This window comes from Hyla sarda, chromosome 6, assembly GCF_029499605.1.
Source record: "Hyla sarda isolate aHylSar1 chromosome 6, aHylSar1.hap1, whole genome shotgun sequence".
Taxonomy (NCBI): domain Eukaryota; kingdom Metazoa; phylum Chordata; class Amphibia; order Anura; family Hylidae; genus Hyla; species Hyla sarda.
The window spans coordinates 249,861,121-249,878,382 of NC_079194.1; the positions used below are offsets into that span (position 1 = coordinate 249,861,121).

The window sequence follows — 17,262 nt, forward strand, 5'->3', positions numbered from 1 at the left end:
CGTGGCTGTCTAAATCCACTACCCTGCCACTGGCTGATGCAGCCTCCTTTAAAGACCCCTCGGATAAGCGCATTGAAAATTTGGGGAAATTCGCCTTTGAGGCGGCAGGCTCAGCCTTGTCGCCAGCTTTTGAATCGACTTGGGTATCCAAAGCCCTCTTGACTTGAGCCATTAAACTGTGCCAAGGGATTTTAGTGGGTGCCTCCCCCAGCGATTTGGCAGATCTAGCGCAGGAAATCGCTAATGCCAGGGACTACCTCTGCTCGGCCTCCTTGGAGTCGGCTCGCTGCGCTGCCTTTGCCTCAGGCAATCTTGTGGCTGTTCGCCGCTCCATGTGGCTTAAGGCTTGGAATGCAATGCAGCCTCTAAGCATTCCCTTATGGAACTTCCTTTTATGGGGTCTCGTCTCTTTGGCAAGAACCTAGATGAGATCATCTCTGATGCTACCGGGCCAAGAGTTCCCTCTTACCCTTAAAATCATCCGGAAGATTTCTTCTTTTAGCCCCTTTCATTTCTCGGGCCACCCAATGTGCGGCAACGACATTTAGCCCCTTTCGTTTCTCGGGCCACCCAATGTGCGGCAACGACAATGTGCGGCAACTACTGTGGTCAGTAGTGGATCCGGGGGAGTTCCTCCCTTCCGTGGACATACGGGACACCTACTTGCACATTCCTAACTTTCCGTCCCACCAGCGTTTTTTAAGGTTCGCTGTTCCTGCGGGTCATTTTCAGTTTGTCCCCTATCTGGATGACCTACTCATCAAGGCGCCCTCCCTGAAACAGAATCTGATGAGTCTCAACATTACTCTGTTTGTGCTTCCCGATGGACTGCGCAAGGGGCTCCTGGCTTCCAAGGCCACTATCTCCTGGTGGATATGCTCCGCCATTTCAGAGGCATATCGTTGCAAGGGTCAGGTGCTCCCCTTTCGAGTGACTGCCTACTCCACCCGCATGGTGGGGGGCCTCCTGGGTGGTCAGACACGGGGCTTCAGCTCTGCAGGTTTGCATGCCGGCTACTTGGTCATGTCTGCATACTTTTGCCAAGTTTTACCGTGTTCATACCTTTGCTTCCTCCGACGCAGGCCTGTGCTGCAGGGTCTTGCAGGCAGCAGTTCAGCCATCCCAGACAGTTCTTTTCTGGCTGGGATCTAGGTCTTCCCTCCCCAGGGACTGCTTTAGGACATGCCATGGTCCTGTCCCCCCAATGAAGCACTCAAGAAAAGTAGATTTTTGGACTTACCCTTAAATCTTTCTCTGAGCTTCTATTGGGGGACACAGCACCCACCCATTGGTTTGTTTGTGGCCAGCCACTTTCTGCCGCTGTAGTGCGGGGGTGTTTTTTTTGCGGTTGGTTCCCTTCTTTTGTCTGGGTTTTTGTTCGGACTTCCTTTCTTGGTCGGTTCTCCTTCAGCTTTGGGACTAAACTGAGTTGCTCAGAGCCAGGAGGCGGGTATATCCTGCTGGGAGGAGCAGACTTTTTTGTTTTTTGCCTGGTGTCAGCCTCCTCGCAGCAAGCAGCATATACCAATTGTCCTGTGTCCCCCAATAGAAGCTCTGAGACAGAGATTTTCGGTTAAGTCCAAAAATCTACTTATGTCAAGTAGCAAATTTACTTGCCCCATTATGGGAGAATAGCAGAAGTTTCAGAAAAGTAGGCAAGTATGGTTGAGACTAGTGATTGAAAAAAATACTGCTTTGAAGAAAGTAAAAGAAGAGCAAATAGTGATGAGACATCTTTACCAATAGTAGATTGAAATGTAGAGGTGCCAAGCCAATGCTTCTCCTTTATGCTCCTTTTGGCTTTTACCGGATGGTTGAATAAACTATAAAGTGCTCACCATGCTACCCATGCAGAGCTGCCAGATGACCAAGTAACTTAGCAACAATGATACTTTATTTTAGCGATTCACAGTTGGTGAATTCTTGTTTGGATTTTAACCTTATAGGGATACTCCGGCGCTTAGACATCTTATCCCCTATCCAAAGGGGATCGCGGGGGTCCCACCGCTGTCACGCCCCCTCCCATAGGCTTGCATTGAGGGGGCGGAGCGTGACGTCACACGGGGGCAGAGCCGTCACATCACAATGCTCCAGCCCCGTGATCGACAGTAATCAGATCCGGAGCGAACACGCTCCAGGGTCTGATTTTAATGGGGTGCTGTGTGCAAGATCACGGGGGTCCCCAATGGTGGGACCCCCGCGCTCAGGCATCTTATCCCCCATCCTTTAGATAGGGGATAAGATGTCTAAGCACTGGAGTACCCCTTTAATGTCCAAGATTCTTTCCAATGAACAGTCTGTGCTATGATGTACAAAACAACACATTGTACAATACAACTGCTTTTGTGTGGGACATTATGAAAACATTATTTGCATCATTAATTTTTTTTTTTCTTTTTAACTTCAGTCTTTACATTTTTATGCATTTTATGGGTGCTGACTGTAAAACAGGGATTTCCAAACTGGATGTTGCGACACATATGGGAATCACCACAGTCCCATCCTACAGTCACAGCCACTTTAAACCAGTCTGCAGTGGTGGCTGTTGGGACTGACAAGTGATATCCCTGACATTGTCCACAGCTGCGGATCAATCAATGGGGAGGGATAAGTGATGCAGGGTGATTAAGGGGGTAATAAAATAACAGGGAGTGGTCAAGGGGGGAATAAAAAGGCACAGGGGGTGATAAAGGGGGTGATGAAATGGCACACGTGGTGATGAAGGGGGGGAATGAAATGACACTGGGATGAATAGGGTGATGAAATGGTACAGGAGTGATAAAGGGGGTAATGAAATAAATGGCACAAGGGGATGAAGGGGTGACAAAATGGCAGAGGGGGAGATCAAGGGGGGAAATAAATAAAATTGCACAGGGGCTAGCAGCCACATTTGTAATGCTGATACTGGATACTGGTATCACGTTGTGACTGCCATTATGGCCGCCACGCCCTCTCCCATAGACATGAATGGAGGGGGAGTGATGTGACGTCACGAGGAGGCGTGGCGTTACGTCACGTTTCCTGTCCCGGAAACCTGGAGGTTTCCGAGCCTGGACACACGGTCCCAGAGGCCCCCCCCCCCCCCCCCGTGATCAGACATCTTATCCCCCCCCCGGAATACCCTTTTAAGTCTTTTTGTCAGAGAAGTCAGTGTGACGTTGTGGTCCTAGAATAAATAGGGACTGTAATGGCCCATCAGCTTCCCTCATGAAAACCAGGTAAGAAATAAACTTAAACATATGAACATATTTACTAACCTCACGATATGGATCAAATGGACAACCAGGTTTTTTAGTTGTTGACATGGTTGTAGTTGTAGTTGTGGACTTTGTTGTTGTAGACTTAGTTGTGGACTTTGTTGTTGACTGTGTAGTAGTAGTGCTAGGAGTAGATGTTGGGCTAGTTGTCTCTCTTGTTGTTGTACTGCTTTCTACAGTTGGAGTTGGTGTTTCTGTTGTTGTTGGACCTGTAGTGGTGGGAGTAGTGGTTGTCTCTCTTGTTGTTGTAGTGCTTTCCACAGTTGGAGTTGGTGTTTGTGTTGTTGTAGTTGGACTTGTCGTGGTGGGAGAAGTGGTTGTCTCTCTTGTTGTTGTAGTGCTTTCCACAGTTGGAGTTGGTGTTTCTGTTGTTGTTGGACCTGTACTGGTGGGAGTAGTGGTTGTCTCTCTTGTTGTTGGAGTTGGTGTTTGTGTTGTTGTAGTTGGACTTGTCGTGGTGGGAGAAGTGGTTGTCTCTCTTGTTGTTGTAGTGCTTTCCACAGTTGGAGTTGGTGTTTCTGTTGTTGTTGGACTTGAAGTGGTGGTTGTGCAAGACCAGTGATGAATCTGCACGTGGCATTCATCACTGCAAAAGACTTTATAGCACCAAGTCTCATTTGCTACTCCAGTTATTATTAGACCTGTAGTAAAGGAAAAAGAAAAACAAATGTTACCGATTTTTTTTCTTAAAAAAATAACTTTTTACAGTTAATTAGATTTCAGCACTCCTTTGTATACATTATTCATCTAGAGGTAATAGGGGAGAGGTCCAAATTTTTATGGATGTTATTGAAAATGTCATCCAACTTTGTAAAAAATATAAAAAGTTTGCATCTTTCTGAATTCCTAAATCTTTACTGCACGCCTCAGATTAATCAAAATGCCATTTTGGAAAGTTTATAAACCCTATTGGGTGTTTCACAGAATTTAAAGCAAAATGGAAGTGGAATTTCCCTGCAGATATGCAATTTTTCTATATTTTTTCTGTAACACAGCAAGTGCTGACATAGAAATGCAACTTAACATTTACTACTCTAATTCTGACGTATTAAGAAATATCCCATATGTGGCCCTAGAGCGCTACATGACTTACACACAAGCCTCAGACATATGACTCAGACATTGTGGATCTTGGGTCTTCCTTTAATTTATGATATTTTGTAGGAATTATATCAAGATTCAGAAGCCTTGGCATTGCAGCACTTCTGATGGGACACCAAAGCGCCGGTGGTGCAGGAGCAGTGGCAATTATTGGGTAAGTAAAGGTTTGTTGGTGTGTTTTTTTTTCCTGTTTGTTAGTTTTGTTTATTGTTTTTACTCTGGCCCCAGCCTGCACTGTATATTGCCTAAAACTACTGGAAAACCTCTTTAAAAAAAAAAAAAAAAAAAAAGAAAAGCTGTCTGGAGCTTTAGAAACTTAGAGATGCAGTTTTAATATTTAATACATACACAAATCTGAATGCAGTAAGCAAATACTGTAAACTTCGGTCAGTGCTGGCTTCAGACAATAAGAATTTTATTTTTTAAAGCTATTTGTCACTATAACATACTGAAAAGGACTATGGGGGAGATTTATTAAAACCTGTCCAGAGGAAAAGTTGCCCAGTTGCCCATCGCAACCAATCAGCTCGCTTCTTTCATGTTTAACAAGTCCTCTGCAAAATGAAAGAAGCGATCTGATTGTTTGCTATGGGCAACTGGGCAACTTCTCCTTTGCACAGATTTTGATAAATCTCCCCCTATATATCCACGTCTGAGGGACTACCACGACAAACACCGCAAACAATGTTGCACCATTTGTCTAATAACTCAATGGCAATAAAGAGGACATCTGGGCTGGCACATTAAGTAGAGCTTACTGTTTCCTGTTAATAGACAAATAGCACAGTATTTTTCAGCTGTTTGCCACAGTAGTCCATTAACTTGGATTGATAATATGCTGCGCTTTAGCAAAAGAACATATAATGAAATGGCATTCACTATATGGGCCCGTTCACACTACGGAAGTTCCAACTGGAATTTCCATAAGGAAATTCCAGGTGGATTACGCTTACGATAGATTTCTCTGGAATCGCCGCTTAAGATTGCCGTGGACAGTAAGTGCTGTCCTATACACTACAGTCTAGTACTGTAACTTCTCCAGCAAACATGTTCAGTCTTCTGGCGTATCCAATTCCATATCAGAAATTTTGCTACTGTATTTCTGTAGTGTGCACTGAGCAGCAGAATCCTATTGAGATGAATGGGAGGCTGCTACGGAAAATCCATTGTGTGATCAAGCCCTAAGCGTGTTACAGGAAATATGTAAGAAATAAATTCTAATGGTTAATTCATTACTTAAAGTGTACCTGTCATTAACAAAAACTTTTTATATAATGTAGAAAATAACATATGTATATATGTAATATACATTGGTTAAAAAGTGTAAAAGATTCTTATGTATTTTACCAGTTTTAAATACACAATTAATAAAAAAAAAAACTGTGAACCTGTTTTGGTAATGCATTGATAAAAATTATGAATTTTGCCAATGTTTAAATAATGTACGTACCTGGTGGATATGGTTTTCCATTGTGCAAACAGACACATCTTGTGGTAGATGTGATGGTTGTTTCAGTAGTAGTTGTTGGTATGGTAGTGGTGGTAGAAGTAGTAGTTTCTGCTGTTGTAGATTCAGTGGGTGTGTATATTGTTGTAGTTTCACTTGTAGTGGTTGTTGGTGTGTTGGTGATGGTGGTAGTTGTGGAAGTGGGGGTAGTTGGTGAAGTGATAGTGCTAGCAGGAGATGTCTTGTTGGTTGAAGGCGTTCCTGGAGTAGTTGACTTACCTGGCAAGATAAGGAAAAATAAATTCTTAAAGAGGCACTGTCATCATGAAAATCTTTTTTTTTTTTTTTTTTTTTTTTTTTTTTTAGACCTTGTGATAAAATTACTTTTTTAAATATATTGTTTAAAAAAATGTACATTTTTCTTAAAAGTAAAATGTTAAAATTGACGCCACTAGGGGTTGTCTATCATTCTGAAGACAAACAACCCTGTATTTTACTACATACTGGATACCGGTCATAAAGAGCGCCGCTATCCAGTATAGGACATTACAGTGATACTGGCTGCTGTGTGTGCGTGGGCATGTCCTGCCTGTGAGTGAGTGCAGGACATGTGAAGACAGAGCTGCCGACATGCAGAGAAGAGAGCCCTCCACCCACAGCCCTCTACAATGGATACCGGACTGCCCCTCCAGGACACCCTCTTTTCGGGCGAGTTAGTCATGATGTCCCAGACTTCTCCTGGGGACGGAGGCTTCACCCGGGAGCATGCAGTGCTCGTCAGGAGGAGTCTCCTGCCCAGAGATAAGGCTGGAGTGTACCTGTACACATATGCAAACTAGAACTCCCAGCATACCCACACAACCTTTAGCTGTCCGGGCATGCTGGGAGTTGTAGTTTTGCAACAGATGGAGGCAACACAGCCCAGACTCGCTCCTGAGACTTAGAGACTAGAGCAGAGTATGGGCAAGAAAGGGACACACACCCTCCACAAGAGACAATCACAAATCAAGTGAGCAGCAGAAAGAGTATTTGTAAGAGAAATATAGGTCCTAGACACATAAAAGTTATAAGTACGTGATCAGAATTAAGTACTGAGTAGAATTATATATATAATGTATATATAGTCAGCTATGACAGATACGCTTTAAGAAATAGAAAGGAAACTCAATGATGGAGCAAAATAACAGAAAACAAAACGCTAAGAGCTGTCCAGGTACTAGTTTGCAGCCTGTGAACATAGACGAGAGCTCTCATTCACTAACGGCAAATACATATCTAAAAAATATCCAATGCTTCTTTGACCATAAGCTTATCCAGAAATACAAAACTACCAATCCAGGACTTGTAGGGCAAAAAAAAAAAAAAAAATATATATATATATATATATATATATATATATATATATATATATATATATATATATATATATATATATATATATATATATATATATATGGCATGCTTCTTTAACACATGATTCAACCCTACTGATTTCAAAATGCTTTTTTTTTTTTTTTTTTTTTAACCATGAACTGGCCTAATAATGTTAAATAGGAGCTCACCCTCCCTCCTTCTCCTCACTCTTCACTTCATTTACCCTGGGAATTTTTGTACCGCCCTCCCTCCCTTTGTTGGTGTGTTTGTGTTTGCATTTGAAGTCACAGCTGGCGGTAAGAAGAGTGAAGAGTTTACATCCTGGGGTAGACCTGTGCATCGGAGGGTGTGGCAGCACCTCTCGGGATGAACAGAGTTAATTTAAACGGTTTATTTTTCTACAGTTATTTAAAAAGTAAATTTTTATATTTATAATAAAGCTGTGGCCTACCCTCACCCACAGATAAAAGTTAATTTGTGTTTGTCTTTATTTAATTACTTAAGTTGGGGAAAGGAACTAATGGTGTTTAAGGTGGGGGTCTCTGCAGTCATGTGCGCAGGGACTGGAACATTTCACCAGTGAAGGTAGATGGACTTGCTGGGTGGCACATGTGTGTTTATTGGGGTTAAAGGATGCCCCTACTTCTCTTGATACAGTAATGCCATATTTTGGTAAATAAAGACAACATATACTGGTATACAATATAGGGTTGTATATGTCAGAGGAGGCAGTGAATATACAGAATCGATGTGTGTGTGTATATAATGTAATGCTTATACTACTAGTAGATGTAGGATTGTTGTAATTACCAACAGGTTCAGATTTGATGGTTGGACTTGAAGTTGTCCAGCTGTTGATGGTCACTTTAAATGCTGTATAAAAATTAAATTAATATTGTTAGATAAAATGGGTTAAAAAAGGCACAAAACATTCTGCTCATCCAGATTAAAATCTACATATACATCAGCTTTTTAGCTTGTGATACTTTATTGTTCCCCTTTAAATAACCAAGTTGCCTAAAAACTAGAATAGAACTCTCTGAAAATAGAAATGAATGAATTTTTACATATCCGCTAAATACGATCTTCTTTTTTCTGTGTCTCCGGTTGGTCAAACACCCATAGATTGGCTTCTACTCACAGTAAAAACGATAGCGAGGGAGTTTGTTAGAGCTTATGCTGAATTAAGCCTATGTTCACACATTGCATGTAATCACAGTGGAATGGATCTCACCAAAAATTTGGAATGAAATCTGCTTATTTTGCTATCTGCTTAATTTTTACCATGGATTTGAGTCATTTGAATGATATACACTGTTAAAATCCACAACATTTTCACAATGGATAGGGGGTCGGTTATGTTTTTACATTATGGTTTGTGTTATTGTGAAATTCAAGTCAAATGTTAAAACACTTAGATGTGAAACTTGTCATGAAATCCTTGCCATTGAAAAAGCCCTCACCACCAGCATAGCAGGGTTTCCTATGAGAAGCCAATGTTTCACAACAGTGTTAGGCACTGTTCCATTTTATCTGCAGTCTGGCTTAGGCTGCATTCACATCTCGTTTTTGCAATACGGTTCCCGTATCCGGTTTCAGTGTAAAAATCATATGGAACCGTATTGCAAACCATATGTATAGACATGTCATTGAAAACCGTATGCCAACTGAAGCATCCGGTTGTGTATGTTTTGCATAATTTACGGTTTTATCAGGGTTTTTTTCCCGTGCACAAAACTATAGTCTACTACAATTTTATGTCTGGGTGAAAAGCCGGATATAACCCGTATAGATTTTTTTTAAAATGGTGGTCTATGGGAACCGTACTGAACCGTATGTGCGTACAGTTCCATCCGGGTTGCACAATATGGTTTTGCAGTTTGCACGTGCGCAGTGCATGCCGAAAGTTCTTCCCACAAATAGAACAAGAAGAACTTTATTTAATTAAGGCCAAACATAAAACCGTATCCATTTTTTTAAAAACGTATTAAACCGTATGCAACCGGACATCCGTTTTCAAACCGTATACGTTTTAAAACCGTACAGAGATATATACGGTTGTATACGGTTTTGAGACATGCTTTTTTTTTACAAAAAATCTGATACGGGAACAGCATTGCATGCAGCCTTAGTTTCTCTCCAACACAGAAGTAAGACACGGAGGAAAACTGATGCTAGAACTGATCCGTTGTTCATAACGTCATCCAGCATGTCAGTGGGGATGCTAAACTGGTCCAGATGCTGGATAGTAAAAAGTCTCCTGCAGTGTTTTTCTGTACATTTTTGCCTTAGTTCTGGTCATTTTTTGCACTAATCATGGTGAGTCAGATATTCCACTATGTTATATTTTGTATGTTATATTTTGTTTGTTATATTTTGGTCTTGCATCTCTCTGTTTATTGATACCTGTTCTGTTTCTCTCGGATATCTATTGATTGTCTATTTAGATTTGAGATTTTAGGCTTAGTTCTCATTATTGCTGTCATGGCTTTATTTTATATGGAAGCTATGACACTAGTGTGACCATCACTTACCTGCAAGTAAAAACTATGATGAGAAACAAATACACTATAACCAGAAATAGTAGTTTTAGCAGCAGAGTAGAAAATAATTAAATGAAAAAAATTCTAATATTCCACTTACATGTTGTTGGAAGAGTGGTAGTTGGCTTGGATACAGATGCAGTTGTAGTCTCAGAGATTGTTGTTGGTGATGTAGCTATAGTCTCAGTGGTGGTGGTTGGTGATGTAGTTGTCTCAGTGGCAGTGGTGGTGGTTGGTGATGTAGTTGTCTCAGTGGTAGTAGTGGTTGGTAATGTAGTTATCTCAGTGGTAGTGGTGGTGGTTGGTGATGTAGTTGTCTCAGTGGTAGTAGTGGTTGGTAATGTAGTTATCTCAGTGGTAGTGGTTGGTGATGTAGCTGTAGTCTCAGTGGTAGTGGTTGTTGGTGATATAGTTGTAGTCTCAGTAGTAGTGGTGGTTGGTGATGTAGTTGTCTCAGTGGTAGTGGTGGTTGGTGATGTAGTTGCAGTCTCAGTGGTAGTGGTTATTGGTGATGTAGTTGTAGTCTCAGTGGTAGTGGTGGTTGGTGATGTAGTTGTCTCAGTGGTAGTGGTGGTTGGTGATGTAGTTATAATCTCAGTGGTAGTGGGGGTTGGTGATGTAGTTGTCTCAGTGGAAGTGGTTGTTGGTGATGTAGTTGTCTCAGTGGAAGTGGTTGTTGGTGATGTAGTTGTCTCAGTGGTAGTGGTGGTTGGTGATGTACTTGTTGTCTCAGAGGTAGTGGTTGTTGGTGATGTAGTTGTCTCAGTGGTAGTGGTTGTTGGTAATGTAGTTGTCTCAGTGGTAGTGGTTGTTGGTAATGTAGTTGTCTCAGTGGTAGTGGTTGGTGATGTAGTTGTCTCAGTGATAGTGGTGGTTGGTGATGTTGTTGTAGTCTCAGTGGTAGTGGTGGTTGGTGATGTACTTGTTGTCTCAGTGGTAGTGGTGGTTGGTGATGTACTTGTTGTCTCAGTGATGGTGGTGGTTGTTGGTGATGTAGTTGTCTCAGTGGTAGTGGTTGTTGGTGATGTAGTTGTCTCAGTGGTAGTGGTTGTTGGTGATGTAGTTGTCTCAGTGGTAGTGGTTGTTGGTAATGTAGTTGTCTCAGTGGTAGTGGTTGGTGATGTAGTTGTCTCAGTGATAGTGGTTGGTGATGTAGTTGTCTCAGTGATAGTGGTTGGTGATGTAGTTGTTGTCTCAGTGGTAGTGGTGGATGGTGATGTAGGTGTAGTCTCAGTGGTAGTGGTTGGTGATGTAGTTGTCTCAGTAGTAGTGGTGGTGGTTGACGATGTAGTTGTCTCAGTGGTAGTGGTTGGTGATGTAGTTGTTGTCTCAGTGGTAGTGGTGGTTGGTGATGTAGTTGTCTCACTAGTAGTGGTTGGTGATGATAATGTAGTTGTAGTCTCAGTGGTGGTTGATGATGTAGTTGTAGGTTCAGTGGTGGTGGTTGGTGATGTAGTTGTAGTTTTAGTGGTGGTTTGTGTTGTGGTTGTAGAGGCTGTACTTATGCAGTCCTCATGTAAAGGACGACAGCAATACACACTGATCTCATAGTTGTAGCACACAGGCATGAACCCTGTTTGATCTTTGTTATTACAGATGAGCCCAGTGGAGACATCACAGGTCACAATCTGTCCCAGCTGGTCTAGTGGTATATCATGAAATTTTTGTGCTCTGCAGGAAATGTTCTCCGTCTTCCATGACTCCTCTTCACACACTTTATAGCCAGCCTTTTTAATGTTTTCATAGGTTTCATAATCTCCTCCGTTGGGCTCATATTTGGGATAACTCACATCAAACCATTGCGACCAAGAGCATAAAGGATCACAATTCAGAGCTGGATAAAATAGGAGACAAATATATACATATTACCAAGTTAATACACTTAATATCAGCTCTAGGGAATAAAATATAGTTTAGTTTTTACCGTGTGTCAGCTACAAGCAAGTGTGAACACAACTTTTACAGGTTCTCATTCTTAGGGTTTCCCTGGTTTCCTTTTCCCTTGAGTATCACAATCTTTTTATGTAAGTAGTAATGCTTTTATGTATCAATAGGGGAGATTTATCAAAACCTTTGTAGAGCAAAAGTTGACCAGTTGCCTATAGAAACCAATCAGATTGCTTCTTTCATTTTCAAAAAGGCCTCTGAGAAATGATTGGTTGCTATGGGCAACTGGTCAACTTTTCCTCTGCACAGGTTTTGATAAATTCTCATAAATGTAATAATCTCCTCCATTTGGCTTATATTTGTGAAAACTCGCATCAAACCACTGTAACCATTTTCATAAAGGTTCACACTGAAGAATTACTAGATAAAGTCGGGGGGGGGGGGGGGGAAGGGGAGGAAAAATAAATAAATAAATAACTTTTCTGTGGGAGATGTATCTTTAGCTTTGCAGCCCAGCAATCCCACTCACTTTCTGTTTCCAAATGAGGGACTATCCTCATAGTGAAATGCGGTGGTGAAGCAGGCATTCTTGTATCTAAGTGCCTCGTGGCGTTATGTGAAAGTCAATGAGGGGCATTTACTAATCTTTTACTATGTAGTCTGGTTTTTACCCTGTTTTTTTCTGCTTCATTTTTGACTATGTGCGACAAATTTACTAAATTGTTGCACGGCATTAATAAATTTGGCACACATAGGCAAAAGTGGGAAATTGACTTCATGTAGTAGAAAAAATAGTCTGAATAGGTTTGGCTGCTAGGTTTCCTTCTGGATCTTCTGTTTTTGAGTTTTTTTTAGCTTGTTCACCACATCTAAATAATTCAATAACTAAATTGTAGTCATGGCTCAGAATTGTGGTAAACGGCGTTTAGTGTGTGTGTGTGTGTGTGTGTGTGTGTGTGTGTTATAAAAAATTTTTAACACAGTTTTTTTCTCCCTAAATGTACTTACACTTTTTTTTTTTTTTTACTTCTTCTACAGACCCGTGTATCCTGTGGACTCCTTCGGATTCGGTGGACTACTTCGACGACCAGTGTTTTTCTTTGCTTGATGTTAATAAAATGGTTAACGAGGGCTTCTGGGGGAGTGTTTTTTTGTAATAAATTTTTTTTTTTAACCTGTTGTGTTTTTTTTTTCACTTTACTAGACAGGCTTAGTAATGGAAGCTGTCTTATAGACGGAGCCCATTACTAAGCCGGGCTTAGCATTAGCCACAAAAACAGCTAGCGCTAATCCCCAATTATTACCCCGGTACCCAACACCACAGGGATGCCGGGAAGAGCCGGTACCAACAGGCCCGGAGCATCAAAAATGGCACTCCTGGGCCTAGGCGGTAACAGGCTGGCGTTATTTAGGCTGGGGAGGGCCAGTAACAATGGTCTCGCCCACCCTGGTAACGTCAGTCTGTTACTGTTTGGTTTGTATTTGGCTGAGAATAAAAATAGGGGGGACCCTATGTGTTTTTTTAAAATATTTAATTATTTATTTAAAAAAAAAAACAACGCATAGGGTCCCCCCTATTTTCATTCTCAGCCAAATACCAACCAAACAGTAACAGCCTGACGTTACCAGGGTGGGCGAGGACCATTGTTACTGGCCCTCCCCAGCCTAAATAACGCCAGCCTGTTACCGCCTAGGCCCAGGAGCGCCATTTTTGACGCTCTAGGCCTGTTGGTACCGGCTCTTCCCGGCATCCCTGTGGTGTTGGGTACCGGGGTAATAATAGGGGGTTAGCACTAGCTGTTTGTGTGGCTAACGCTAAGCCCAGCTTAGTAATGGACTCCGTCTATAAGACAGCTTCCACTACTAAGCCTGTCTAGTAAAGTAAGGAAAAAGAACAACAGGTTTTAAAAAAATGTTATTACAAAAAAACACTCCACCACAAGCCCTCGTTAACCATTTTATTAAAATCAAACAAAGAAAAACGCTGGTCATCGAAGTAGTCCGAATCCGAAGGAGTCCACAGGATACACTGATCTGAAATGAGAAGAAAAAAAAATGGGTTAGTACATTTATTATCACCTGCATACACATCTCCCTCCCCGCACAACTACAACTGCCAGCATGCCCTTACAGTAAGGACATGCTGGGAGTTGTAGTTGTGTGGTGCAGGAGATGTGTGGGCAAGTGACAAGCTTGTCCCCTGCCCCCAGCTGCAGGACTACAACTCCCAGCATGCCCTTACAGTAAGGTGAGGCGGAGGCCGGGCACAGTGTTTCCCAACCTGGGACTTGTAGTTTTGCAACATCTGGAGGCACCCTGGTTGGGAAACACTGTTTTAGGCCAGTGTTTCCCAACCAGGGTGCCTCCAGATGTTGCAAAACTACAACTCACAGCATGCCTGGACAGCCAAAGGCTGTCCAGGCATGCTGGGAGTTGTAGTCCTGCAACATCTGGAGGCACCCTGGTTGGGAAGCTTGGGCAAATTACCGGCTTCCGTAGGATCCAGCGCTGCGCGACAGTGCCGCCCGACGATCTCCATCACCGATCGTCGCTGGAGCCTCGGAAGGGTAAGTGAACGTCTTCGCTGGTCCCCTTCAGTTGTTTAGTTTTGCAACAGCTGGAGGACAAACCACAAACCAGTGGTCTGCAAACTGTGGCCCTCCAGCTGTTGCAAGACTACAACTCCCAGCGTGCCTGGACACCCTTTCGCTGTCCAGGCATGCTGGGAGTTGTAGTCTTGCAACATCTGGAGGCACCCTTGTTGGGAAACACTGTTTTAGGCCAGTGTTTCCCAACAAGGGTGCCTCCAGATGTTGCAAAACTACAACTCCCAGCATGCCTGGACAGCCAAAGGGTGTCCAGGCATGCTGGGAGTTGTAGTCTTGCAACATCTGTAGGCACCCTGGTTGGGAAACCGTTTTAGGGCTTGTGCAACTTACCGGCTTCCATAGGATCCAGCGCTGCACGACACTGCCGTGCGACAGTGCCGCCCGACGATCTCTGTCACCGATTGTCGCTGGAGCCTCGGAAGGGTAAGTGAACGTCTTCGCCGGTCCCCTTCAGCTGTTTAGTTTTGCAACAGCTGGAGGACTACAGTTTACAGACCACAAACCAGTGGTCTGCAAACTGTGGCCCTCCAGCTGTTGCAAAACTACAACACCCAGCATGCCCTGACAGCCAAAGCCTTTGGCTCTCAGGGCAGGAACCCGGGCTGACATTACAGTGCAGCCACCCGGGCTCCACATACGGCCTCCCCGCTACACTCACTTATGGGGACACTGATATGCCCCCCCCCTTGTCTCCCGCCCGCGCCGCTCAGCTCCCGCTGCTACAAGACTACAACTCCCAGCGTGTCCTCACTGTAAGGGCATGCTGGGACTTGTAGTCTTGCAACCGTTAGCAGGCAGAAGGGAGTTGTGTGGCGCTGGCAGGTGAGAGGGGGGGATGTAAATCACTGCAGTGTCCCGGTAGCGCAGTGAGGGTAGCGGGGAGAAAGTATGTCGGAGCCCGGGCGGCAGTAGCTTTTCCTGCTCCATGTTGGAGCTGGAGTAAATTTAGTCAATTTTTACGGTCGTTGCGACAGTTTATTGCGCAACAGCGACTGTCTCAGTTAATAAATACCTGCCCACTGAAAGTAAAAAATGAAAACTAGCGTAAATCAAGCGGAAAAAAAAAATTTGACTTTCTAGCTCTTGCTAGAGAAAGTCGCACGAAAAATAGGGTAGGCGCAATTGCGACAATTTTGCGCCAAAAATAGTCAGAAAAAATGACTAAACCCCTTAGTAAATGCCCCTCAATGTGAGTGGTGGCAAATTTATTGGTGACCCATATATGGAGCACATGATTAAATCCTCTGGGCTGCACTATAGAATTCTCTACAATGCATTACAGGCCAGAACTACAGCAGAAGCGCACTATACCGAGGCTCCAAGTCCTGCATTGATCAAGGGAACTCATCATCTGCGCCTGCTCATCCTGCAAGATGAGAACAACTATAGGACGTAACCAGTGGTGACCTGGTGGAAACAATGGTAGCATCTGAGGTACATGGGGCAATAATATTTTATGAACAATGCAGTTTTGGTAATTGATACTATTTACATATGTTTGTATCTCCTATTTTTTAAGGTCTGATCTCTATTGTGGGAATACCCCTTAAATATGAGCTCTAAGGAACAAATAATAGTTTATTCTTCAGTGTGTGTTGGCTACTAGCAAGTGTCAACACAGATACCATAGGCCCCCTATTCATGGTGTCCCCTTTTTCTCGTTTACTTACAGACAGTGACAAGTGTGTAAGTAATAATAACACTTCGGTTTGTCAATGTTTTCACATGCGCAACTTTAATGCAGTTTTTTTTAATGCAGCTTTTGTAGACATTGTCAGGAGTGGATGATAACAGGTGGGAAAGGACATGGGAAAGCTCCTATTTCTCATTTTACTTTGAATTCACTCCTAGTTCTGGAGTGGTCTAAAAACTGTAGTCCTCAAGATACTGCAAAACCACTGTGTAGTGGTTTCTAAAATGTGGTCCTGCAGATGTTGAAAAACTACAACTCCCAGCATGCCCAGACAGCCAATGCTGGTCTGGGCATGCTGGGAGTTGTAGTTTTGCAAGCTCTTGAGGACCACAGTTTAGAAACTACTACACAGTGGTCTCCAAATTGTGGTCCTCCAGCTGTTGCAAAACTACAACTCCCAGTATGCCCATTTGCTGTCTGGGCATGCTGGGATTTGTAGTTTTGCAAGATCTGGAGGGCCACAGTTTGGAAATCACTGTGCAGTGGTCTCTAAACGGTGGCCCTCCAGATCTTGCAAAACTACAACACCCAGCACTCCCGGCAGCAAACGGCTGTCAGTACATGCTGGGAGTTGTAGTTTTGCAACAGCTGAAGGCACACTGGTGGGTAAACACTGAGATAGTCTGTTACCTAATTCAGTGTTTTCCCACCAGTGTGCCTCCAGCTGTAGCAAAACAACAACTCCAAGCATGAACAGTCTGTTAATTCATGTTTAGAGTTTTAGTCTTGCAACAGCTGGAGGTCTGTGCCCGTGTACAGGGTACATTCACACGGGTGGCGGTTTACAGCTAGTTTCCCAAATCAAGTTTGAGCTGCGGCAAATTTTCCACCGCAACTCACACTCCCAGCGGGAAACTCACTGTAAACCCCCACCCATGTGAATGTACCCTAATAACACTACACTAACACAAAATAAAAAGTAAAAGACTGCATATGAACCCTTACTCAATTACCCCCCCCCCCCCCGCCCCAATAAAAAGGAAAAATGTTCCGTATGGCAGTGTTTCCAAAACAGAGCCTCGAGCTGTTGCAAAACAAGAGCTCCCGGGTGAACATCGACTGTCCAGGCATGCTGGGAGGCACCTTGTTTGAGAAACACTGGCGTAGGGTATTTTTGGCAGCGGAGGCAAGTGTAACGCTTGCATCCATGTCCGCCCCTATGCAAATCCCTAATTTAGGCCTCAAATGGGCATCAGTTTAGGGCTACAAATGGGGTATTTCCGTACTCTGGAGATATTGTGTTCCAAATGTTGTGGGCTTTTCCTCCTTTTACCCCTTATGAAAATGAAAAATTGGGGTCTACACCAGCATGTTAGTGTAACAAAAATTCATTTTTTTACACGAACATGCT

General features: G+C 43.2%; 1 protein-coding gene across 1 annotated transcript in view; it reads right to left on the reverse strand.

Moving 5' to 3' along the window:
* MUC2 (mucin 2, oligomeric mucus/gel-forming) overlaps window positions 1-17,262 on the reverse strand; it is a 112,185-nt gene that overhangs the window by 23,520 nt on the left and 71,403 nt on the right. The window contains exons 40-43 of the mRNA XM_056528178.1: window positions 9,823-11,556; window positions 7,990-8,052; window positions 5,809-6,084; window positions 3,258-3,898 (exon numbers count right to left, since the gene is read on the reverse strand). Of these exons, the coding sequence (XP_056384153.1) occupies window positions 3,258-3,898; window positions 5,809-6,084; window positions 7,990-8,052; window positions 9,823-11,556 (2,714 nt within the window). The remainder of the gene's footprint in view (window positions 1-3,257; window positions 3,899-5,808; window positions 6,085-7,989; window positions 8,053-9,822; window positions 11,557-17,262) is intronic.